The sequence below is a fragment of the Pseudorca crassidens genome, chromosome 15, assembly GCF_039906515.1.
Source record: "Pseudorca crassidens isolate mPseCra1 chromosome 15, mPseCra1.hap1, whole genome shotgun sequence".
Taxonomy (NCBI): Eukaryota; Metazoa; Chordata; class Mammalia; order Artiodactyla; family Delphinidae; genus Pseudorca; species Pseudorca crassidens.
The window spans coordinates 21,478,568-21,502,677 of NC_090310.1; the positions used below are offsets into that span (position 1 = coordinate 21,478,568).

Consider the following 24,110-nt stretch of genomic DNA (forward strand, 5'->3'; position numbering starts at 1 on the left):
CACTACCCCCTCCGCCGCAACCGTCGTCTCTAAGGCGGGGACACGCACGCTCTCCCAGAGGGGAAACTGAGGCCGGTCGAAGGGTGAAATGGGCCACGATGCTAGTGGGGAAAGGGCGCGAAGGTCCTGCGTGCTGGTCCGGGTCCAGCCCGCATAGACGGCCTAGAACCCCAAGAAACGGTGTTTCTTTCTCCACCCACCTACCCATCCATGTCCCCTCCCACGTGGTCCCGTCTGTTCAGCCTGCCTCTTGCCTTCTTTCCTCCTGCCCTCCTCCCCTCCCTCCTTCCTCTCTTTCATCTATTCATTATCCCACCTATTCTTCCATCCATCTCTTTGTCTATTCATCCATCCTTCTACCAATTTTAAACTATGTTTTTATCCATTCAGCCATTCATCTATTCACCCGTTATTCTGTCTTTCCACCTATCTATCCATCAAGCCTTCCATCCATCCAGTTCATTTCATATCTTTCTGTCCCGCCTTCCACCCATCTATCTACCCTTCCTTTCTTACATCCTTCCACCCACCTCTGGGTTAGCCATTCTCCAATGCCATCATTCCACATTTAATAGGGGATTCTTCAGTGCTGTCCTTTCCCTTGCACTGGGGACCCAGATGGATCGCACCATCCCTGGAAAATTCATTTGCAAGTGCCAGTGGCAGAGGGCAGGCATATGCCCAACAGTGGGCACAGCTGCAGAGCACCAAGGGCTGGTTACTTCGGTTTGAAGAGGGCTACTGGAAAGGCTTCACCTAAATGAACCTCCTCTGTGGACATAGGTGGGTGCGGGGAAGAGAAAAACGTCAGCCAGCACATGCGATGTGCCAGGTGGTAAGGTATCTTGCTTAATCCTCACAACTCTGTTTTAGCCCAATTTTAGAGACAGTGAAGCAGGTTCAGAGAGATAAAAAGGGGCTCAGAGTGTAGTGGGAAAAGGCCGTGGGGTCAGCCCTGGGTTTAAATCTCGGCCCTGCCACTTCCTTGTTGCATGTCTTGGGCAGCTACAAGGCTTGGTTTCCTCATCCATTAACAGGAACTGGTGTGTACTTTACAGTTGTGATGTTGCAAGCCTTGTGGCTCACAAGGTACCATATGCAGAATGCTGAGTATTATGCCTGCCCAGTTGGTGCTCAACCAACGGTAGCTGTTATCATCATTATATGAGAGGAGGTTGGGATTCAAACCCAGTACCTGTGATTCGCTGCTTTGCAAACCACGTCTCTGGTCTGTCCTTCCATTCACAAAGACCAGCCTCTTCCTCTCCCACCAGCAGGGCTGGTGAACTCTTGTTCCCCAGGCCTAAGAGTCATCTGGCTGGTGTCATCTAATTAGGAGAAGCATAGTTTACAACACAAGTGTTATAGCTGAATTGTGCCCCCTCAAGTTCATATGTTGAAGTCCTAAGCCCCAGTACCTCAGCATGCGACCTTAGCTGGGAATAGAGTCATTGCAGATGTAATTAAAGATAAGGTCATACTAGAGTAGAGCCCTAATCCAGTATGACTGGCATCCTTATAAAAAGGGGAAATTTGGACACAGACATGTGCACAAGGAGAGCATCACGGGAAGATTGGAGTTATGCTGCCAGAAGCAAGGAGCTGCTAGAAGCCAGGAGAGAGGCCTGGAACGGACCTTTCCCGGTGCCTTCAGACGGAGCATGGGCCTGTCTGTACCTTGATCTCGGACTTCCAGCCTCCAGAGCTGGAGACAATACACTTGTGTTATTTTGGCCACTCAGTCTGTGGTACTTTGTTATGACAGCTTGAGTGACGTACTGCAGCGACCACAGGCGTGGATAGAGATGATGCAGAGGGCAGCTGTCCAAGACAGTGACCAGACTGAGACCCACTGTGGAAGGGGCTGTGGTCACTGCTGTCTCCCTGGGCCAGTACAGAGCCTGGCCAAAGCCATGGCTTGTCAAGTCTCAGTAAACTGTGTTTTTAAACAATCTGATGAATTTTTACTTGTGTATATACCAGTGTAACCACCGCCAGATCAAGATATAGCCCCGTAGTGGCCCCAACACACAAGGTAATCACCCTTCTGACTTCTGTCACCAACAATAGTTTTGCCTATTCTTGAACCCCTATAACTGGAATTATACTGTATGTGCTCTTTTGTGTCTGGTTTCTTCTGCCCAATATTCCTCATAAAATTGATGCAGCTTGTTGAATATAGCTGTAGTTCATTCTTTTAAATTGATGCGTAGTATTCCACTGCACAGATGTATCACAATTTATTTGTCCATTCTACCATTGATGGGCATTTAAGTAGCTTCCATTTTCTGACTCTTACGAATAAAGTTGCTGTAAACATTCCTGTGTATGTCTTTTGTCGAACGTGGGTGCTCATTCCTCTTGGAGTGGAATTGCTGGCAGAGAGAAGGCACACGTTCTACTTCGGTGAAAACTGGCAGACGGTTTTCCAGCGTGGAGGCACCAAGTTACACCGCTCCACCCTCCACTCCAGCAACGCGTGAGGGTTCCAGCTGCTGCCTATCTTCATATTGCCAGTCTTTATTTTTAGCCGCTCTGGTGGGTGTGTAGTGGTTCTCACTGTAGTTTTAATTAGCATTTCACTGATGGGTAAGGCTGTTGAGCGCCTATTTTCATACACCTCTTGTTCATTTATACCTGTCTGAGCCTTTGGTCCATTTTTAAAAATAGGATGTTTATCATTTTCTTATTGATTCGGAGTTCTTCGTATATCTAGATACGAGTCTTTTAATAAAGTTTTATCACACCAAAAATTTATACAGAGACACACACACACCAATGATCACATCCATTTAAAAGTAACTTTGATCCTATTAATTAAATAAAAGGAATTTTTCCTGTCTTAGAAATGACCCCAGCTGACATAACACATGACACAGTCATTTCATATGTACACAGTAGGGCTGGCCCAGCAGCTCCAGCCCGATTTTCACATGCTTGAGCTGAGCATTTGCTCTGGACTGGGCTCCAGAGCAGACTTCAGTTCAGTTCGGATGAGCAGGGGCGGTGGGTGGTGGTGAGGCTCACTTGTTTCTTCTTCCTCCAAGAGGGGCTGATGGTGAGTCTGCGTCGCACCTGTGGATCAGGGTGGTGGGGAAGCACAGAACAAGAGGACTGAGGCAGAAACAATCTTATCTGGCTGGTCTCCAGAGCTGGGCTCTCACAGCTAAGCTTCATGCTCACTGTTTACTATGTGTCTGCCACGTGGCAGATTCTTGGGACCCAGAGATGGTTAGGACACCAGCCTCATCCTGAGGGAGCTCACGGTCAAGGAGAAGAGACAAGGGGGCAAGGAAGCATAGTGGAGTGCTAAGTGTAGTTAAGTGTCACCTCTATAAAGAGGGATGCGTGGTCAGGATGCTATGGGGGGAAGACTGGAATCTCCCAGCTCTTGATGGGTCCCAGGGGCATCTTCACAGTGGAGTTGATGCCACTTGCACCGTGTCTTCATGGACGAGAAGCAGTCACCAGGCAGAGGGTGGCAGAAGGATGTTCCAAGCAGGGGGCTCAGTGCAGGACTTCCAGCAAGTGACAATCTTGTGACTGGAGGGTAGGGTGTGTTGGGGACAATGCGGGAACATCGGGGTGGACCCAGGGATAGAGAGCTTTCCTCTCTCGGCTTCCAGGGAGTCCTGGTGCCTGGAATCACGCTGATCTGTGGGTTACAGCTTTCTAGGGCACCTTTCCCTCTGGGCCAACATTTGCTGAGTGGTTCTTTGTAGGATGGCTTTTCTATTTAGAGGAATCATTGTTTCTGATCCTTGCCCATAGTCACTGCTGTCCACAAAATAGAGCATGCTGCCTGGTCCTTGACAGGTGCTCAAAAGTTGATGAGTTCATCCCCTCCCCTTACCTGAGAACACTTTTCTAAAACGGAGCGACCTTCGGTTCTGTGTTGTTTTTCTTCTGGAGTTGGGACCTAGTGAACAGGAGATGAAGAAAGACGGACCCTCGATGCCCAAATTTCTGGGCCTGGCAGGGAGAAGCAGGGCAGGAGCTCTTGGAGCAAGGGTGTCATGACCGAGTGGGCACTGACCTGAGGGGGGCCCAGGGTCTGGGTGGGCTGGAGCCACGAGGCAGGTGGGAGGGGCTGCTTGAAGGGCACACCTGAAGGACTGGGCCTGCCAGAGGAAGCTTCTGGCCTTGGTGATCTCCTGGGCCAATCTCCTTAAATCATCTCCTTCAAATAGTGGCAGCATGGGGTCCTTGAAAAGGGGAAATGAGTATGAAATTAGATCCATTAAATGACTGGGTGGGACCTGAAAATCCAAAATCTCAGGAGAAAAGTTTTAGAGTGAACTCAAAGCAGCCTTCCTCCCAGTGCAGGAAATCTTGTGGGCCTCAGCGTGCATGTTTCCAGGGACAGGGAGCTCACCACCTGTCAAGGCAGTCATTCTGCAAAGAGGACACTTTGCAGTTAGATGTCTGAGAGTCAGTGTAGGAAGGGGATGGTGGAAACTAAAAGGGTCTAAGGACTTCACTGAAGTCAGCACAGCTCTGCCCAGTAGAACAGAAGTAGTATATACACCTTATCTCACTGTTAATCAGTAAAACCTATCCAGTCCCTTCTCTATTTCTTCTAGTAAAACAGCTCCACAGATATGCCTTTTTCTTATGTCAACTAATGAAATTCTAGAGCCTAGCCTTAAAAGTACAAGTTCTGGGGCTTCCCTGGTGGCACAGTGGTTGAGAGTCCGCCTGCCGATGCAGGGGACGCGGGTTCATGCCCCGGTCCGGGAAGATCCCACATGCCGCGGAGCCGCTGGGCCCATGAGCCATGGCCGCTGAGCCTGTGCGTCTGGAGCCTGTGCTCCGCAACTGGAGAAGCCACAACAGTGAGAGGCCCGCGTACCGCAAAAAAAAAAAAAAAAAGTACAAGTTCTCACAATTAGCAAGAGAATATAAGAAAGAGATGAAACTGTTCCTTCTCCCTGGGAGCAGTAGTGGCAAACGTCCCACTCTGCACCCAGAAACTATTCAAAGAATCTGATTTGATAAAAGGTATGAAACGAGAACCTTCCCAATATCATCGTTTGTTTTCCTGTGTAATAAGGATATGGGTGAATATTCATTACTTTTACTTATTCTGATCTCTGTATTATTTGTAATATTTGCCCCTAAAACGTTACTCAAAGAAATCATGCAAAGCATTGACTTCAAAAATTATGCAATGTTCTGTAAACTTTAATTCCTCCCTGCCAAAAAAAAAAAAAAAAAATCTGGAATTCTGGTTGGTTGTCTTACTGGATGATTTGCTGGCCTGGAAATGTAATTCACAGCAGCACATTCCTAGAAGGTATGAATATGTACATAATTTTTCTATCAGATTGTAAGATCTTATCCTGCAGGCATTATAAAACCTATGACTGGGCTTCCCTGGTGGCGCAGTGGTTGAGAGTCCGCCTGCTGATGCAGGGGACACGCGTTCATGCCCTGGTCCGGGAAGATCCCACATGCCGCGGACCGGCTGGGCCCGTGAACCATGGCCGCTGAGCCTGCACGTCCGGAGCCTGTGCTCCGCAATGGGAGAGGCCACAACGGTGAGAGGCTCGCGTACCACAAAAAGAAAAAAAACCTATGACTTTACCGTATTTATTTTTTAACAGATCATTTGAATATCTGCGCTTCAATGAATTTAAGGCGGGAAGACAGAAATATGCAGGAATTAAAGCACAGAACTTAGGAGCATGGGTGTCTGGGCTCTGGCTTTACCATTTACTCTGACTTTAGGTGTATTCCGAAACCTGGCTGAGCCTGTTCTTTCGTCTATTAAATGGGTATAATAATGGTTGGAAGGCTTAAAAGAGGTAATTTACATAATGCAACAAACCTGTAGCATGTAGGCAGTGCTCAGTGAATGTGAACTGTTCTACTATTAAATAATGCCCCTAACCCTGCTTCTTTCCCAACCTGGAGGGGAGGCAGCCTAAAAGGAGAGCAGCAGGGAAACACAACCTTTTTTAGTCAATACTTTGTTTTACAAGAGAAGCAGAGATCTTATCAATCAGGAGGAAAAAGCCACGCCTGTTGACATTTTGTTGAGCTATTTCAACAGAACTCACCCAGTAGCTCCACAACCTACCCTCTCTTTGATGAAGCCCCTGGTCAGCAGGCCCTGCATTTTTAAGAGCGAGTCCTCACCGACAGGGCAGTGATAGCGGCCCCCAGTAAGAGAGGCCAGATCTCTCAAGAAGTTAACCGCCGTCCTGCGGGGAGGAACAGAGGGCTGGGGCCAGGCCCACCGAGGTCTCTGTGAGCCCCCAGCCCCTGGGGAAGTCACATGAGTGGGGTAAGGGGTCTTGGACCTTGAGGTCTGTGCCACTGAGACTGTGTCAGCATCACCAAGCCACTCTCCCAGCTGGTATTTGGGTGGCAGTGGCTACTGCTGTGTGAAGTGGATTCACCGTATGAGGGTCACCCTCAAAGCACGGGGCCCCATTCCTTAACTGGACATCTATCCAGTGCCTACTATGTGTCTGGCCTGGCAGGGACACAGTGTGACCTTTACGGAGCTCACGGTTTAGACAGAGAGATTAAATATGAATGTTCTGAAGGAGCTGAATCTCTCCTGTCTAACACATGTTCTTCTATAACCATAGTGGGCTTCCCTGGTGGCGCAGTGGTTGAGAGTCCGCCTGCCGATGCAGGGGACATGGGTTCATGCCCCGGTCCAGGAAGATCCCACGTGCCGCGGAGCGGCTGGGCCCGTGAGCCATGGCCGCTGGGCCTGCGCGTCTGGAGCCTGTGCTCCGCAACGGGAGAGGCCACAGCAGTGAGAGGCCCGTGTAACGCAAAAAAAACCCCCAAAAAACATAGCTACTTTAAACTTTTTCCCCCTAAATATTCACAAATGTGCCCCGAAGGAAGATGAAACGGGAGAACACAGCGTGTGACTGTGGGAATCGGTGCAAATCCATTTCCACGCTGGAGAAAGTCAGGATGCTGACGGGTGGGCAGGGGCACAGAGGGGCTCTCTCTGGTGCAGTGCCTGCCCAGGGCCTCCTAACTGCTCACACACAGGACTTGGGCCCAGGAGAGCTCAGCGTATAACGTGAGTCCCTGGATTAGGTGAGGATGAGCCTTGCCCCTCAGACACGCGGCCGTGGGGAAGGGATACAGCTCCTGACCGCCCACCTGTCTGAGCAGTTCAGGGAGACGGTGTGCACTTTCACGTCTCTCTTCTCCGTGAGTCTTTGCACTTCACTGAGGATAAGGCTGCAGCTTGTGTCTGGCTTCCCGTCCGTCAGGAGGTACAGTCCTTCCACATCAGGAAAACTGAAAGCTTTCTGAGAGAGCATGTAGGTTGTCTAGCTCAGAAGAGGGGCCAACCGGGACTCAGAAACCACTGGCCTGCTGTCCCCAAGTCTGGTTGGATCTCACCGACTTGTCATTAAGACTGAGAGCCTCCTCTTTCAGCCTTTGACAGACCAGGAAGCTGCTGAGGTTTAGGAGAAAGAGCTCAGCCCACTTCCTAGCTGGTTAACCCCAAGCAAGTCACTTAACCTCTCTGGGCCTCTGTGCCTTCATCTATAAAGTGAGAACAGCGAGAATCTCATCCTCACTGGGTTGCTGGGAAGATGAAATGATTTAACAGTAAATTCTAAAGTGCTCTTTGTAAACTGCAAAGCATGGCGCAATGTCAGGATAGGGGCGATGGTATTTCTGCTTTGCCACTGGGTCAAGCTTGGCGGTGGAACTTGCCAGCAATGCTTGCAAGACTGAGGTGCTCCCCTGAGCATGCAGGTTGGTCACCCACTTCACAGCCTCGTGACAGGCTGCGTCTGTGGTCCCCACCAGAGTGTCCTGCCACGGCTGTAGGCCCTCTGCAAAGCTGAGCAGGTTAAAACTGTGGAGAGCGGAGAAGAGGTGGGGGCCGGAGAGGAGGTGAAAGAGATTGGTTAGAACGCACCCGTCTATACTGACCTCAGGGGAAGTAACCTCCGTGAGGACTCACACCTATCCCTGAAGACCCTACAGCAAGCCCTGGGCCCCCTGTGGACCACCTGAGGATGAGAACATACACAGTGAAGATTCTGGGTGCAGACAGAAATAGATTTAAATCCCACTTCAGCCACTTACTGGTTATGCAATCTTGGGCAAATGATTTAACCTCTCTAAGCCCTTGTTTCCTTTGCTGAAGAATGGGGATAATAATAAGACCGTTGTGCAGACTGAATGACATCACGCATGTAAAGCGCTTGGCACAGGGAAAGTGCTCTATAAGTGTTGAGGAGGGAGTGACCTTGGCCAGGGGAACCTCAGGAGCCATCCCTTGGATCTCCTGACCCCCGCGCACCAGCACCCCTGCCTCTTACCTGTCACAGTGCTTCCGCAGCTGTTCCCAGATCAGCAGAGCGAGCTCTGTCTTCACCTGCTGCAGGTAGGGGCCCATGGATCCCGACGTGTCCAGCAGGATGCACACTTTGCTCTCCAAAATGGCACCAAAGAGTCGGCGGCTTCCTGCTCGGAGGCGGGTGGAGGCAGAGGCAGGGGAGGAGTGAGGGTGGCTCTCCTCACTGCAGCTATAAAATCCAAGGTCTTGCCACACCCGTTGCCTGAGTGATCACGGATCAGATGTGAACCCACTGGGAGATGGCCTCTGTGGTGTTGCTAGAGGGGTCATCGTCCAAGGGCAGAGCTGGTGCGTGGACTGGGCTTTCGGAGGTCGAGGTTTCTGCTATGGCTTTGCCTCGGATGACTTGCCCAAATGATTATAACTTCCCTGGGCTTGAGTTTCCTCACCCCTAAAGTTAGTGATTGGGTTAAGCGGTGTCACAGTATTGTTTGGGGCTGGAAATGATGTTACAGAGCATGGAGTCTGTAGATTGGCTGACAGAAATCAGGTGAGCGTGCACTGTGTGCCCGGCACTGAGCAAAGTGCAGTGGAGATGAGAGAGTGTCCCTGCCCTCACGGAGCTGCCAGTGAGGCAGGGAAGACGGATGTTATACCAACAGCTACCACTCTGCTGAGGGTTATGACACAAAGTTAAGGAGTACCTACTTGGGAGAATCTGAATTTGATGGATGTGGGGTGGGGAGCAGACAAGCTATGGCTGAAGGATGAGAGGGGGTGTGTGCGGGGAGAACAGACTGTGAAAGGCTCTGAGTGGGAGAGAGGAGCATGTCATGCTTGAGGGACAGAGAGAAAGCTGGAGAGGTTGTTAAAGGATTTGGGATTTATCCCAAGGGGAAACAGAGAGGGCCAGTGACTTGCCCAAGGTCACACAGCCTGGCAGCGAAGCCGAGATTCACATCCAGGTCCTCTGATCCACACTTGAAGGCAACCGCTAACCCCAGCCCTTCTGGTGCCCCAAGGCTAAACGGAGGTAACACGGGGGACGCCAAAGAGAAGAAGATGGCATGTCCAGCATTCCCAAATCACACCTCAGACCTCACTGGAGGCAGGAGTAGAAAAAATGGAAAACTGCTGCAAAAAGGGTCCACTGGTCTCCAGGAAAAGGTAGCCTGAGCTGGCTGGACCCACTGCCCAGGAATCTTCCAGGACTCATCTGGGCTGTTCTCTGGCAATGCTCATGGCAACATGAGGACATGAGGGGAGCCATCCTGAGGTGTGTGGGACGTTCCGCGGGGACAGCCAGCCAGCTGGTCGACGGGCCTCCCACCACAGAAGGCCAGCTGATCCATCTTGGGAACCAGACAGCGGAAACACCCTGCAAGCCACCGAGCCCCGCCGTTATCGCCTCCCTAACTCTGCTTTTTTTGTCCGTCTCCATCATCACTTCCCTTCCCAGCTATCCTAATCTTTCCCCTGGATTCCTACTAGGTTCCCCTGATTGCACTCCGTCCCCTCAGCAATTTATACTGCACGCAGCAACCAGAGGGATTGTTGCCGATGTTAACTTCATCACTTTCCCCTTATTTAAAATCTTTTAGTGGCTTCCCATTGCTCTTAGGATAAAGTCTGGGCCATGGCCTCATCTCCCTGGAGTGGTGGCACCCTTTAATCTCAGCCACCCTGCTTCCTTCAGTCTTTGTACTCAGCCTCCTCCCCCGCTGAGCACCTCAGTCATGCCCTGAGAGTCTTCCCTCTCTTTCCTCAGGTGACATCTAGTCATTCTTCAGATCTCAGCTCAAATGTCACCTCCTCGGGGAAGCCCTCCGTGATCTCTCTGTGCAGGCCCCCTGTCCCTCTCTCACTGCACCATGCCTGTCTCCTCCTTACACCTGTCACCCTGCTCTTTGGGTAACAACTGTCTCCCCTAGACCATGAGCTCAGGGAACCTGTGAAGTGTTTCCCCTACCACCTCCCCAGCACGGAGCGGGAGAACAACACTTATTCGTTGAATAATGAATGAGTGGCTCAGCGCAGCATCCCCTGGGTACGTTCGGAGGCGTTAGATGGTGTTGAGTGTGTAGCTGTATGTGAGGTGGGGGCGCGACTCATACCACACAAGAAGCGGCTGCACGGCTGCCCTTCACACGCTCCCCGGCGGGAAGTGTGCGTTGGGAATACGCACACGACCTCGTCGCCCCGCCTCAGCCTCTGACCTGACAGCTGCACCCGAGCTTGACGCCCGCTCCAGAGGCTTTGGAAAGCAGCAGTCAGCCCAAGGACTGTTTATACCAGGTTCTACTGCAGAGGACTGGACCTAATGAATTTGGGCAGGCACCTGAGTGGCCCACCCTGGGATCCTTCCTCTATCGTCCCAGGAACCCTCCAGGCCCCAAAGCCTGAACTGAGCCTCCGGTTCAGTCCTAGCTGTCTGCCCGGCCTTTTGGACTGGATGCTTCAGACCATCTCCTAATGCCCAGCCCAGCCTCCTCTGGGATGTGAGCCTGGCTCTCAGCCAGCCCTGCCATTCACCTCTCCCAGAGGGGCCTTGGTGCTCTCTGTAAAGAAGAACAGGGGCATCTTCCCTGTCCGGAGCCCCTCCCATCTCTACCTTCATGGACTGGTTCTGTGGGGCCCAATCAATACTAAATTGAGGCTCCTGAGGGGCAGCAGCCCTTCAGTCACACCCAGGAGGCGAGGTGTGGGAGACGAGCCGGCAGAGCGGCCTGACCAGGCCTGGGTCTCCCTGCTGCTCTGGCTCGTGCTCCACCGCCCTGTCATCCAGCACCTTGCCTGACCTCTGAACCCAGAAGTCATGTTGCCCCTGGGTGACAGTCTGTGAGTGCCTAGCCTGGGAAGGACTGACCCTGGGGTCCCTGGGGTTGCCCTCCCGCTGCCCATCACGCTCGTCCGCCCTCCAGGATAGCAGGCAGGCTCACCAGACAGCAGCCACTGCAGCCTTTGGACATAGCGCCGCGTCACCTTCTCCAGGTGTGTGATGTACGCTTCGATTTCCCTGGGTGTACACTGACTGTGTCTCACCATCCCCTGGATTACAGCAAGCAAAGGGAAATTCCAACCCCATCAGCTATTTCTCCACCTCCCCATTACCCCCGAAAATAGTTTAGTCTGCCGTGGTTCACAATTTTCAAAACATTGTGAAGCATACATTTTTGTCTGTTTGTTTAAAAGCTTTTCTCTTTTATTGAACTATCAAATGCACAGTTCTCGGAAGGTGTGTGGGAATTGGGGTGACAATTTCTGTGGCACATGCGGTCACTGTTATAAGAAAAAGACATAGTATCTCTAAATTTTAAATAGAAAACCCTTAATGGTAGGATGGGAGGTCGATGCATTTCAAACTAAGAGACGACCTCCGATGGAGGAGGGGGGCGGCATGATTAAACTCCCATAACATTTTTCTGGTGGCTCGTTTTAGCTTTATAGCTGACAATGTCATATCAGAGGGCAAGGAGAGAAAATGGGGTCTCTGTTTTAAAAGCACGATTCGATTTTCATTTTCTACTAAATGTACCTGTTCCAGTGTCAAAGCAATAAAAAAAATGACCTCAAAACGAGAAAATAGAGAACCCCCTCACCTCCTGCCATAACCGCTGTTCCCAGCCATCCTGATGGGACCATCGTCAGTGTCAGGGTACAGAGCTCTTATTAGTGAGGATTCCAGCCACTGCCCTGCATTCTCGGCAGTTGTTTCTAATTCCCCCTCCATTGAGCCCCTCTAACCCTACAGCATGGTCTCAAGCACTCTGAGGGGCTGACTTTTCTTCCAACAGGATTCTGCATCTCCTATTCCTTGAGCGCAGTCCCCCTGTGGGGGGTGGGGTTCTTAGAAGCAGGAATTGAAGCCAGGGGCATACATTCATGGGGAGTTTTCCCCAACACACTCAGCCATTTGTGCCTGAGAAGAGACAGGAGCTGGGAGAAAAAAAACCAACACCAATCTTGACTTACGTTGATCTCTATGCTGGGGAAGATACTGCAGTATTTGGCTGATGCCGACGTCTGTGTTGACTTTTGATGAGTGCATTTGGGACCGAGGTATCTGGAGATCTCCATCTTCAGTTTTTTTAGTCCATAATTTGCTACCCACTTTAGAATAAAGGAAAAAACTATTATCTTGGGTAATTCAGGCTTAATGGAATGATTGACTCATCTTTTAAAACCTCATGTTTGAAATCTGTCTTGTATTTGAAATGTGGGGTTCCCAGGTCCTCACTGAGCCTTCATCACATTCAGATTCCTGCCCCTGTGCTGGGGAGAGATGCACAAGAAATACGGGGAACAGGGAACAAAATTATTGAGCACTTACTACTCCCTAGTCTGGTGGATACTGTTGCCTCCCCAATTTCCATTTCAACCCTCTCCCATGAAACTTGAATGGGATTGTTCTAAAGTTTAGACTCTAAACCAATGAGGATAGTCTCAGGCTCCTTGTCACAATGAGAGATACAAGAATGGCTTGGTTTAAAGCAATCAGAGCATGGCATCCAGGGTCAGAACGAAGCTCAGACTTTTATTGACCGGTTGTGGGAAGAAAAGATGATCTATCTTCTGGATCTGCACAAGAAGGGGGATTTCTGCTGCTTGCGTCCGAAAGGATCTGACGCCACTAAGTACTTTACACAAAGTATACTTCAATTAATCAGCAATCCTATTAGGTACAATTGTTTTCATTTTATAAAGGAAGACATTGAGACTGAATGACTTGCCCAAGGTCACCCAGCTAGGAAGTGGCAGACCCAGGTTCCCACGTAGCTCTATTGAATCCTTATCCTGACACTTTAAACAGTCATTCTAAGCAGGTTTGGCCTCAATTCCAAGTATACCCACCCTCTCAGAAATAATGGTTGGTGGAAGGAATTATTGCGTGGGGGCATGTGCTGGTGCAGACAGCATAATACCTCTAGGCTGGAGCAGACTGTATCCTTTCTGGGCAACTCAATAGAAAAGCTAGTCCTCCTTAGGGCTCTTCCTTGAGGGTACTTCCTGTACACGAAGCCTGGGAGAAACAGAGCAGGGTTACTTTGTGCAATTCTCTTACCCTAGCCTCCCTTTTCCATGTCAATTTCTCTGTCAATCAAGTCAGCTGTAACATTCCTTAGGAGCAATTTGCTGAGAGGTAGGAGGGAGGCTATTGTGCTGATCTGGGGAAGCATGCTGGGATCTTCCTTCTCTACATGTCAATGGGTTGCTACTGGGACCTGTGCCATCAATCCGACTGACCTGGGAGGCTCATCTCCACTCCCTTCCCATCAGTCTGAGGACACTGCCCCTCATGCGCAGAGCAGGAGCGCCGCGCCCAGGGACCTGGGGAGACGCCGGCATCAATTCTTCCCACTCTCCTGCCTGTGTCAAGACTTTGCAAGCTCACTTCCCTGGGCTGGGAGATGTGAGTGGTTTGAGGATAGGCCCGCTTGGGGTGCACTGCTGCCCATGTCCCGGGACTGCGGGAGATTTCTCCTTTCCCTGGGGCCTGATCACCTTCCAGGTCCCACGGGGAAAGGGGGCTGTCCAGACATCTGTGCAGCCCCGACTTACCCACATTATTCCCTGTCTCTGTATAGAACAGCGAGAGAGAGGTCTCTGCGTCCCTTGATTTGGTCTTCCTCCTCCGATCTGCAGTCCCTTCTTTCACTGGCTGGGCTGTAGCTAGAGGACATTTGGCCTGTCGGCTGGAGCAGCCTTGAGGGTTTATGTGGTGAAGCTGTGCAGCTTGGCTTAGAGACTAGTCAACTTCAGCTATGCTCTGCCCTTGAAATGGGGCTCCCAGGTGGATCTGAGGTCCTTTGGGTCCTCTGGCCTCCCCTGGATCAGTAAAGCCAGAGCTGCTGATATATACCAGGCTTGGTGCGAAGTGCTTCCCGTAGCCTGTCTTGTTTTATCCTCATAGTACCCCAGCTTGCAGATGAGGTAAGTGGGACTCAGAGTCAGTAAGAAGCAGAGTAAAGATTCCATCCAGGTCTTGCTGACTCCAGAACTCTGCTCTGAGCCGCTCTGCTATGTGTCTGACATTAGAAGACACATGGTCTTAGGTTCTATGAGCTGAGTACTTTCATAAAAATACTGGTGCCCTGTCATGACCGGCTGACACTGGACATTCTCCTTAGCCCCTCTGAGCCTGAATTTCTTCATCAGTGAAATGGAGGAACTAATAGATTCCCTGCCATACAGGACGGATTGTTATAAGCTTTAAATGGGACAATCTTAGCAGAAGGGCTGGCACACGATCGCTGATCACTTTAGTTACTGTCATCACGAATCCATGCCTGAGCCGTGCTTGTCCACCCCTCCACCCCCGGGGCCGTGCCTTACCTGGGGGGACGCCCGCTTTGCCACTGAGTGGACTCCACAGCAGAGCTTTCAAGCGGGGACTCTTCTCTCTGTCAGGGTCATCTTTAATGCTCTAGAAAACAGCAGTCTTTTCCATCAGAGGTCTGTTCTCTGTGGGGGGCAGTACCCCAGTCATCCCAGCCTCAATCTGTCAAGTAGGAACCTTTGCATGGCGAGGCCTCAGGAAGTAGACTTCTCACACGCTCGCCCCATCTCCTGTTGCACATTCGGAGAGGACTCTGGGGTTTGAGGTGAAAAGGGTGTGTGTGTGTGTGTGTGTGTGTGTGTGTGAGTGAGAGTGTGTGTGAGTGTGCATGCATGTGTGTGACTAAGTGTGTGTGTGTGAGAGACAGCGTGTGTGCATGTGCATGTGTGAGTGTGCGTTGTGAAAGTGGGTGTGCGTTGTGTGTATGTGTGCATGAGTGCATGAGTGTGAGAGTGTGCGCGTGTGTGTGCGTGTGTGTATATGTGTGAGTGTGTGCATGGGTGTGCGTTATGTGTGTGTGCACATGCGTGTGTGAGAGTGCGTGCGCGTGTGCATGTGCATGTATATGTGAGTGTGTGTGTGGGAGTGTGACAGCACGCATCTGTGTGTGAGAGAGTGTGCGTGCATGTGTGTGCGCATGTGTGTGCGTGTGTGTGTGAGTGTGAGTGTGTGTGTTATGAGAGAGGGCCTGCTAGGACAACTGTGGGGATTTGCCTGAACTTTCTTCACCAGTTACCTGCCCCTCTTCCTACTGGACTGGGATTTCTGGGCCTCCAGCATGACAAGCAACCACTCAGGTAACTTCCATGCCCTATTGGGCACCTCGGTTTTAAGGAAGGGGTTCCTTCATTACCGGGTACAACCGGAACGTGGTGATGGTTAAACAAAGTCACCCAGGGCCTGGACCAGCAGAGGAGACCTCTGGGTGGCGGCTGTGAAAAACGCCCAGAGCTGCCATCCCAGAGAGCCACCCGCCAGCAACCCAGCTTCCCACACCTGCATTTCAGGAGGCCTGCCAGAGGCCCTGGAGCAGCCCAAGCCCCCTCGTAACCAAGCCAGTTTGGGAACCACTGAAGGCCCAAGCCGGACTCCGAGACCGCGGGCTTTCACCTCAGAATCTGGGAAGACGGGAAGGCGCGATGTCTCTGGGCTGGCGCCCAAAACCTGGTGGAGTTCTGTACACGAGGGCAGTGCCCATGGGAACAGAACCGCTCAGAAGTGCTGACTGCAGGAAGGGAGTTAGCTGCACACGGTTTGGGTGGATTTCTTCATTCTGAAAGTGTGCTGTGTTCACAAGGGCCTGTCAGTTGGTGAAATGCTGAAGCGCTCACAGATCTCACTGCCCTTCTGCTCACAAGTGCTGTGGAGTCTGGGGTGTCCCCCCAGACACACCTCTAGAGGCCCCTTCTGAGTGCCGAGGTGGGTATTTTATGCGGGACAGATTTGACAGGCTGTGAACGGGGATCAGCCCCGGGCAGGCCCAGGTCCACCCTCAGGCTCCTATCAGGCCCCCAAAAGCCTCGGGCAGCAGCAGAAAGGACCCATTAGACGCCCCAAGCCCCTAATTCCTTTGCCCCGAGAGACCCTCCCAGACAAGCCCTCTTGCCTTACAACCAGCACGTGTAACGGAGGGTGCCGAGTCCACGGAGCCCTTGGAACCACAAAGCTGGGACAGCCAGGCAGAGCCAAAGGTGGGGTGGAGGGGTGGCCAGAGCTGAGAGGCAGGCCCCCCGGGGGTCCCTTCCCCCTGGAGGCCAGGACACTGACCACTGAGGACCCTGCTCCCACCTCTGCTGGCCCTGGGGTCTGGGGGCCTGGCCCAGGCCACTTCAAGATCTAGGAAAGACCAGGAGACAAGGCAGAAACAGAATCCCCTGTGTGTTATTAGGGAGGGGAGTCAAACCGTTCTGGCCACAGAGCGTGCTCTGGGCTTGGAGGGACAGAACTTCCCGGGCTGACGTCTCAGCTTGAGCGTCTTCGGCTTGTCTCTCAGGAGGGCTGCACTTTCCTGTTGTTTTCCGGACTGGTTCTTCAGAGACGACACGAGCAAGGCACACTGCAGGGGGACTGGGAGCGTCAGCAGCACCCGAGCCAGCGTGTCTCCACGCAGGGCACTGGCGCCCACGCGCACGCGCGCACACACACACACACACCAGGGGGCGCTGGGGCCACTGGGGCCCCTGTACTCCTCTTTCTGTCCCTAGAGTGCTGCCTGGGGCCAAGAGCACTGTGGATCAGGCCTATTAATAATAAGTACCATGGGGCTTCCCTGGTGGCGCAGTGGTTGGGAGTCTGCCTGCCAATTCAGGGGACACGGGTTCGAGCCCTGGTCTGGGAAGATCCCACATGCCGTGGAGCAACTGGGCCCGCGGGCCACAACTGCTGAGCCTGTGGGCCACAACTGCTGAGCCCGTGGGCCACAACTGCTGAGGCCCACGTGCCTGAAGCCCATGCTCTGCAACAAGAGAAGCCACCGCAATGAGAAGCCCGCGCACCGCAACGGAGAGTAGACCCCCGCTCGCTGTAACTAGAGAAAGCCCGCGTGCAGCAGCGAAGACCCAATGCAGCCAAAATAATAATAATAATAAGTACCATGTATGGAGGGCCTGGGATGCATCAGGCACTGGGCTAGTTACTGCCTGGGGGTCTCAAACCTCCTTGCCAACAAGACATGCAACTACACTGGCAGGGCAAGGGCTATCCTATCCCCATTTTACAGGTAAGGAAACCAAAGCTTATGAATTTAAAGGACTTGTCCAAGGCCATACTGTGAGTAAGTAGAGGATCTTCCATTCAATCCCAGGTAGGTCTTGTTTCAAAGCCAGTGTTCTCTCCATATGTGGACCCAGCAGCCACATGTGGTGGTCAGCTCACCATGTGCCCAGGGCCGACCCTGGATGCTAGCAGAATAGTGGTGTGATACTTCGTTCCTTTGCCTATATATTTCTCAACTGCCTGCAAGCTTCTTCAATAACTATTCTCAATCAAGGCACTAGAAGACACCACTCAAATGTAACTAACATCATAAGAAGGGTGGGTTAAACCATTAGTGCCCATTAACACCTTGTGAGTGAGTTTATCAGATGAGGGAGCAGGACTAATGTGCACCTGAGAAGCAGTTGAATAAAGCAGCAAAGAGGGACCCTTTCTGGGAGGACAGCTCAGGCACGTCTAGGGGAGCTGCAGGTTTGCCAATCTATGGCCCTGCCCTCCCAAGAGCTCACCATGTAGTTGGGGAGACGGGCAGTCCTGACAATGGTCGTATTTGAAATGTGAGTCACGTCCACCTACGTGTTCTCTGTGCATCCTCATGGCTTGAGCTGCCCCACACCTCTATGTCCAGGCCTCATCTTTATCCACCTGCCTGAAGGATGCCCCCACTTGTTATCTCACAGGCCCCGCAAACTCACCTTTGTTCTAGGCCCACCCTCCCTGAATCCCCACCTGTTTTCTCTCTCTGGGTCCTGTCTACCAGGTCCCGCCGCAAGGAACTTGGGAGTCATCCTGGGATTTCTTCTTCTTCCTCACCCCATTCACTCAATCAGCCACAAGTTTGGTCAATTCTTCCTTAAAGACATGTTCTCACATTTGTTCCCTTATTTCCATTCTCATTGCTCGCGATCTGGTCCCGCTCTCATCTCACCTTGAACTGCTCAACTCCCTCTCTGAGGAGGTAACATTTTAGTGAAACTTGAATCGTAAGGAGCAATCCATGGATGACCTGGGAGGGGAACAGTTGGTGAAGGAAGTGGCAGGTACAAAGGCCTTGAGTTTAGGAATGAGACTGATGTGTTCAAGAACGTACGGGCCAGGATGTAGAGCACGCGGACCTGAAACCAGTGACTTACAGGACACTCACATTTCATTGGAAGCCTTTGGGGTCTGTGGATCAGCACAAAGGTGGAAAGCTGATGTGGGATGAGTCGTGTCCCCCAAAAAGGCATGTTGAAGTTCCCCTGTACCCAGAAACATGACCTTACTTGGAAACAGGGCCTTTGTAGATGTAATTAAGATGTAAGTTAATGAGGTTGTAGTGGGAGGGTGGGCCCTTAATCCAATACAACTGGTGTCCTTATAAGAGGAGAAGAGACACAGACACACACACAGAGGGAGGAGAGCCATGTGGAGATGGAAGCAGAGATTGGGGTTCTGCTGCCACAAGCCAAGGACAGGCAAGGATTGCTGTTGCCAAGGACTCCCTCCTTGACCAAACTTTAGTCATGTTCCTCTGAGCCCTCTTCTTGACTGGGCTTTGACTTTGGCCTGCTGAACCCAGTTTTAGCAAAGAATCCTGTTGAACCTATTTAGCAAGAATCCCCCTACCCTCGATATCTAGTCAACTTCATCTTAGTAATTTTCCATCCACTGACCCTCTCACTCTGCTCACTGGCTATAAATGCCCAGCTATCTTTGCTGTATAATCGGAGTTGAGTTCAATCTCTCTCCCCTATTGCAGTCGTCTTGAATAATGTCTTCCTTGCCTTTTTTTTTTTTTCTGCAGTATGCCGGCCCCTCACTGCTGTGGCCTCTCCCGTGGCAGAGCACAGGCTCCGGACGCACAGGCTCAGCGGCCATGGCTCACGGGCCTAGCCGCTCTGCGGCATGTGGGATCTTCCCGGACCAGGACTCGAAACCGTGTCCCCTGCATTGGCAGGTGGACTCTCAACCACTGCGCCACCAGGGAAGCCCTTCCTTGCCATTTTTAACAAGCGTCCAGGGCAATTTCATTTCTTTAACAGCCACCATCACCAGAAGCTAGGAAGAGGTAAAGAGGGATTCTACCCAGAGCCTTCGGTGGGGACATGGCCCTCTTGATACCTTGATTTCAGACTCTAGCCTCTGGGACTGTGAGGGAATAAATGTCTGTTGTTTTAAGCCACCCAGTTTGTGGTACTTCATATGGCAGCCCCAGGACCCTAACACAGAAGCCAGCGCAGTCATTTGCCCCACACCTAAGGCATACCTTTTGGGAGTAGTTGAGAGCCTTTTCCATCTCAGACGTGATGGCACTGATATCATCGCTTTCGTAAATACCTGGAAACAAAGCAAACAAAGTCATGATCGATCGTGGGGAAGGGATGGAGATCCTGGCAAGTGTCCACATCTGTAAACACGTGGGCCATGTGGAGGTGACCTCAGCCTAAGGGGCAGGGTGGGGTCTTAATGGGCTTAGCTGACTAGCCACCCCCCCATACTTTCTGGTGGTAAAGGGGATGGATGGGTATAGTGAGGATACCAAGAGCGGGGCTGGCCTTGGGACCCAGCACCCTGGCACCCAGCCAAGAGCTCTCACTCACAGGAAGTGTAGGTCAGGGGAAAGGTCCTGCTCCTCCAGTGAATAAAAAGATCCACCTTGGGGTTAATTAAAGTAGCTAATGTCTGTAGTGAATAATGTCTGTAGTAATATCTCAAATATGACTCATTTGAGAGGGACTAGAGTATAATGACTAACAAGACAGACTCTGGGTTCAAATCCTGGTTCTACTACTTACTACATCTATGCTTTGGGTTCTGTGTCTCAGCTTCCCTATCTGTAAAATGGGGATAATAGTAATAACACACTTCATAGGGTTATTGTGAGGAACGAATCACAACATATGTAAAACACTTAAAACCGTGTCTGGCATATAATAGCTAGTCTATAAATGTCTGCTATTATTAATAATAATCAACAATAATAACTTAAATGTATATGCCTAGCACTTTTCATGAGTTCCACCCCTGGCTATGCCACTAATTTTGTAACCACAGGCACCTCATGTTCTTGGGAATCATTTCTTCATCCATAAATCAGAGAGGTCAGAATGCACTAGCATGTCCCAAGCTTCAGTCCCTCCTGAATCACGTCACAATTTTGCCTTGTCTGCACATCATCTAAACCATAATTTACTTAACATATATTTTTAATCAATTCACTTTCATTTACTTAAAAGTACACACATATACAAAATTGAGATATAATTGACATATAACATTATATTACTTTCAGGTGTACAACATAATGATTTGATATTTGTGTATATTGTGAAATGATCACCATAAAAGTCTGGTTAACATCCTTTAAAAGCATATTTTAAAGAGAAAATTTATGTCACTGCTGACAATGAATGCTAGCATTTTTTAAATGAAATATTAAAACAATCATATAATCATTTAGGGGAGGGAAAAAAATTTTCCTCTACCCTCCTAGATTCTCCAGCTGGGGCCTTGGAAACCCAACTGACAAAAGACAGATTAACAAGAGAAAAATAGAGTTTATTAATGCATGTGGTGTGCATACATGGGGGAGAAACTCAGCGATGAGTTACTCAGAGGAACTGGTTGGAACTTGGGGCTTCTGTAGCATCTTAACGAAGAACAATAGAAATGACAAGACAAAGGAAATGGGGTTTGGCTTTGAGGGCCGGCAAACTGTGGGAAGGTAAATATTTGGGGGGAACTAATGGAAGACAAGGGTTTTTTAGGTGAGGGCTGTTACGTAGATTCCTCTTGGTGCTGTGAAGAGCCCAGAGCTGCCAACCAGAGCTTAAGAGTCTAAGATTCACCCTTCTCCTCCTGGCACAGAAGCAGGACATAGAAATTTATGTCCTGCTTTTAGGCAAATGGGGGAAGGGGAAGCAGAGAGGTTTTGTGGCATCTGCTGTTCCTTAATTGTCTTCAGCTCAAAATAATCCTTATGCCAAAGTGGCACATATTGAGGTGGCATATTCTGATCTCCTACAGCTATGGCCAAAAATTGTTGCTTTGTGTTCCGTGTACAACTATCTTGCCAACCACCTGCTGCGAACATATCACCTTTTGAGAAACGCTAAACTAAGGGACCTTTAGGGCCCCTTCCAGCCCCGACATTCTAAAATATATATATATATATATATAATTTTTTTTTTTTTTTTCTGGTATGCGGGCCTCTCACTGTTGTGGCCTCTCCCATTGCAGAGCACAGGCTCCAGACGCACAGGCTCAGCGGCCATGGCTCACGGGCCCAGCCACTCCGTGGCATGTGGGATCCTCCCGGACCGGGGCACGAACCCGTGTCCCCTGCATCGGCAGGTGGACGCTCAACCACTGCGCCACCAGGGAAGCCCTAAAATATTTTTAAGTGTTTTACTTTTTTTCTTTTTCACTTTAAAACAATTATGGGAAGATATACATAACATAAAATGTACCATTGTAACCATTTTTAAGCGTACAGTTCAGCAACATTAAGTATATTTACACTTCCTTGCAGCCATCGCCACCATCCATCTCCAGAACAGTAATTTTACATTTGCAAATGTGATTTTCACATACCACTTTCCTGGAATATGTCTATAGCATAGGGAGCTATATTGGCACTGAGACAACTGTCTGGAAAGAAAGATGTGGAGAGTTCAGCCAACTCTTACGCACCTGTGTCTCCAAACCAGTGGAAGCGGCCCCCAGCAGCCCGGGTGAACTCCCGGTAGGCGGCGGCCGTGTCACTGCGGCTGGCATAGCAGGCAGGGGGCGTGGTGTCCATCTGTGACTCGCCCACGTAGAAGAGACACACGTTCAGCTGTAAGTCACAGCCCACACGGGCCTCGGCCACGTAGGCGCTGAGCATGGCCTGTGCGGAGACAGGGAGGAGGGGCCCACATCTGAGGGCTCTCCAAGCCGCTGATCTCGGGTTAATTCAGCCTAATTGCTTTCTTGAGGACCTACTGTGTACCTGGTCTAGTAAGTATGTGGCACTGAGGATGGAAAGGTGAAAGAGCCTGGGTCACCATTTCTCTTACTATCTTAATAGGGCCTGGCCGGGGATCTGGGCGTGAGATCCTAGACCAGTATCCTCGACGTCCCGTGGAAGCTTGTTAGAGATGCAGACTCTCAGGCCCCTTCGGAACCAGGTCTAACAACATCTGCATTTGAACAACATCTCCAGGTGATCCTTTGGCATGATAAAGTCCAGACTGGAAAAATCATGCTGGAGAAACCAGTTGCTAGGCGTCCACCTAGCGGAAGATGTGGGGTCGCAAAGGATAAGGGATGCCCAGGACGTGGCCTACCCACCATGTCCTGGTCAGGGATGCCCCCGGTGAAGAGGTAGATGCCCTGTGATTGCTGTTTGTCTTTGTCCTTGAAGTCCACTTCCACAGCCTTCCGCAGGGCGCTGAGGACATTCCTGCTGCCTTGACACTGCAGGCTCAGGACCCACCTGGGGGGCAGGGAGGGCCATGCTGAGGGGGAGGGCGGGGAATGGAAGGCGCTTGTTTCCTGATTTATGCCTGAGTCCCTCGGATGGCAAAGATTCTAGAGAGAGCTACTTTCGGGGGAGGGGGCCCAGAAAATAATAGCACAGGGGAGGCTGACGTCAGACCCAGCAGGTCACCTACCGCCAGGCGCTTTGTAAGTTGCTATGGCTCGCGGCAACCATCTCGGGCCTCCAGCTTTCAATGGTGCTTCCAAACCTTGGAAAAAAGGAAAGAGGGCTTGTTCTTAGGGGGGAAATCCATGCCCCAGCTCTTTGGGCTCCCCAGGATTTTAAGGGGGCAAGATTTTGATTACACCCCCAAAATTTTAGGATGCCACTGGCCTGGGCCAGCCACAAGATCTCCTTGCTGGTCATGACACGTCTCAGCACATTCACGGTGGGAGCAGAGCTGTGCCCTCAGTGGAGACACAGCCAGCACCAGTTTGGCCAGACTTCCCTCCTGAATGAGGGTCACGCCCTTCTCGGTGTGAACTTCCTCACCCCCAGGGAAGAAGTCGTTTCTCCCTTTTTAGCTCTGATTCATCCTCACAACACATTCTTCACTCTCCATCTGCACTATAGCTTTTCTTTTGTATATGTATCAGCTCATTTTCCCTATAAGACAGAACTTACATCTTTGAGAAGAGGATTTATCCCCTTTATCAAGGAAAAGATGTCCCCTCTCTGGTTCAAGAGCGATTCCTCCACCTGGGCTATTGACTTCACCACCACCAATCTCTTCTGAGACCTTGTCCCACAGTGACCTCTCTCCCACACACATGCCCAGCGTCTACTTCCGTCTTCCCCATCGCCTCTCTTAAATATAACTTCTTCGTCTACCAGCTACTTCTCTCTCTTTCCTCTTCCCCCTCACAGACATGCTCCCTAGAAAAACAGTGTTACCACGTCCTCCTCATCTTCTGCTTCTTAACCCCCTGCAGTTAAGCTTCTTCCCCAGTTCTCTGATAAATATTAACAAGGACCTCCTTTCCCCCTCCCATGGAAATATCTCTATTTCAGTTGGATAAAAATTCTAACAATATACAAAGAGTGAAAATTCCTCCAATTTTATCCCCCTCCCCCCAATTTCTGTTAACTCTTTGTTCTATATTCTTTCGGATTTAAAAAAAAAAAAAAGTGTAGGACTTCCCTGGTGGTCCAGTGGCTAAGACTCCATGCTCCCAATGCAGGGGGCCCGGGTTCGATCCCTGGTCAGGGAACTAGATCCTGCGTGCCACAACTAAAAGATCCCGCGGGCTGCAACTAAGAGC

General features: G+C 50.8%; 1 protein-coding gene across 3 annotated transcripts in view; it reads right to left on the minus strand.

The window, feature by feature from the left end:
- Window positions 1-5,665: 5,665 nt before the first annotated feature.
- Window positions 5,666-24,110, minus strand: part of LOC137207055 (von Willebrand factor A domain-containing protein 3A-like) — a 47,554-nt gene continuing 29,109 nt past the window's right edge. For 2 of the 3 annotated variants that reach the window (XM_067706427.1, XM_067706428.1), the window contains 12 exons: window positions 22,982-23,056; window positions 22,659-22,803; window positions 22,020-22,215; window positions 19,594-19,664; window positions 16,534-16,686; window positions 14,627-14,717; window positions 13,853-13,963; window positions 13,216-13,313; window positions 12,266-12,403; window positions 11,233-11,341; window positions 8,316-8,460; window positions 7,300-7,846 (listed from right to left, as the gene is read on the minus strand). In XM_067706427.1, the coding sequence (XP_067562528.1) occupies window positions 7,588-7,846; window positions 8,316-8,460; window positions 11,233-11,341; window positions 12,266-12,403; window positions 13,216-13,313; window positions 13,853-13,963; window positions 14,627-14,717; window positions 16,534-16,686; window positions 19,594-19,664; window positions 22,020-22,215; window positions 22,659-22,803; window positions 22,982-23,056 (1,591 nt within the window). In that variant the 3' untranslated portion in view covers window positions 7,300-7,587. The other variant, XR_010934922.1, reaches the window with a different exon arrangement.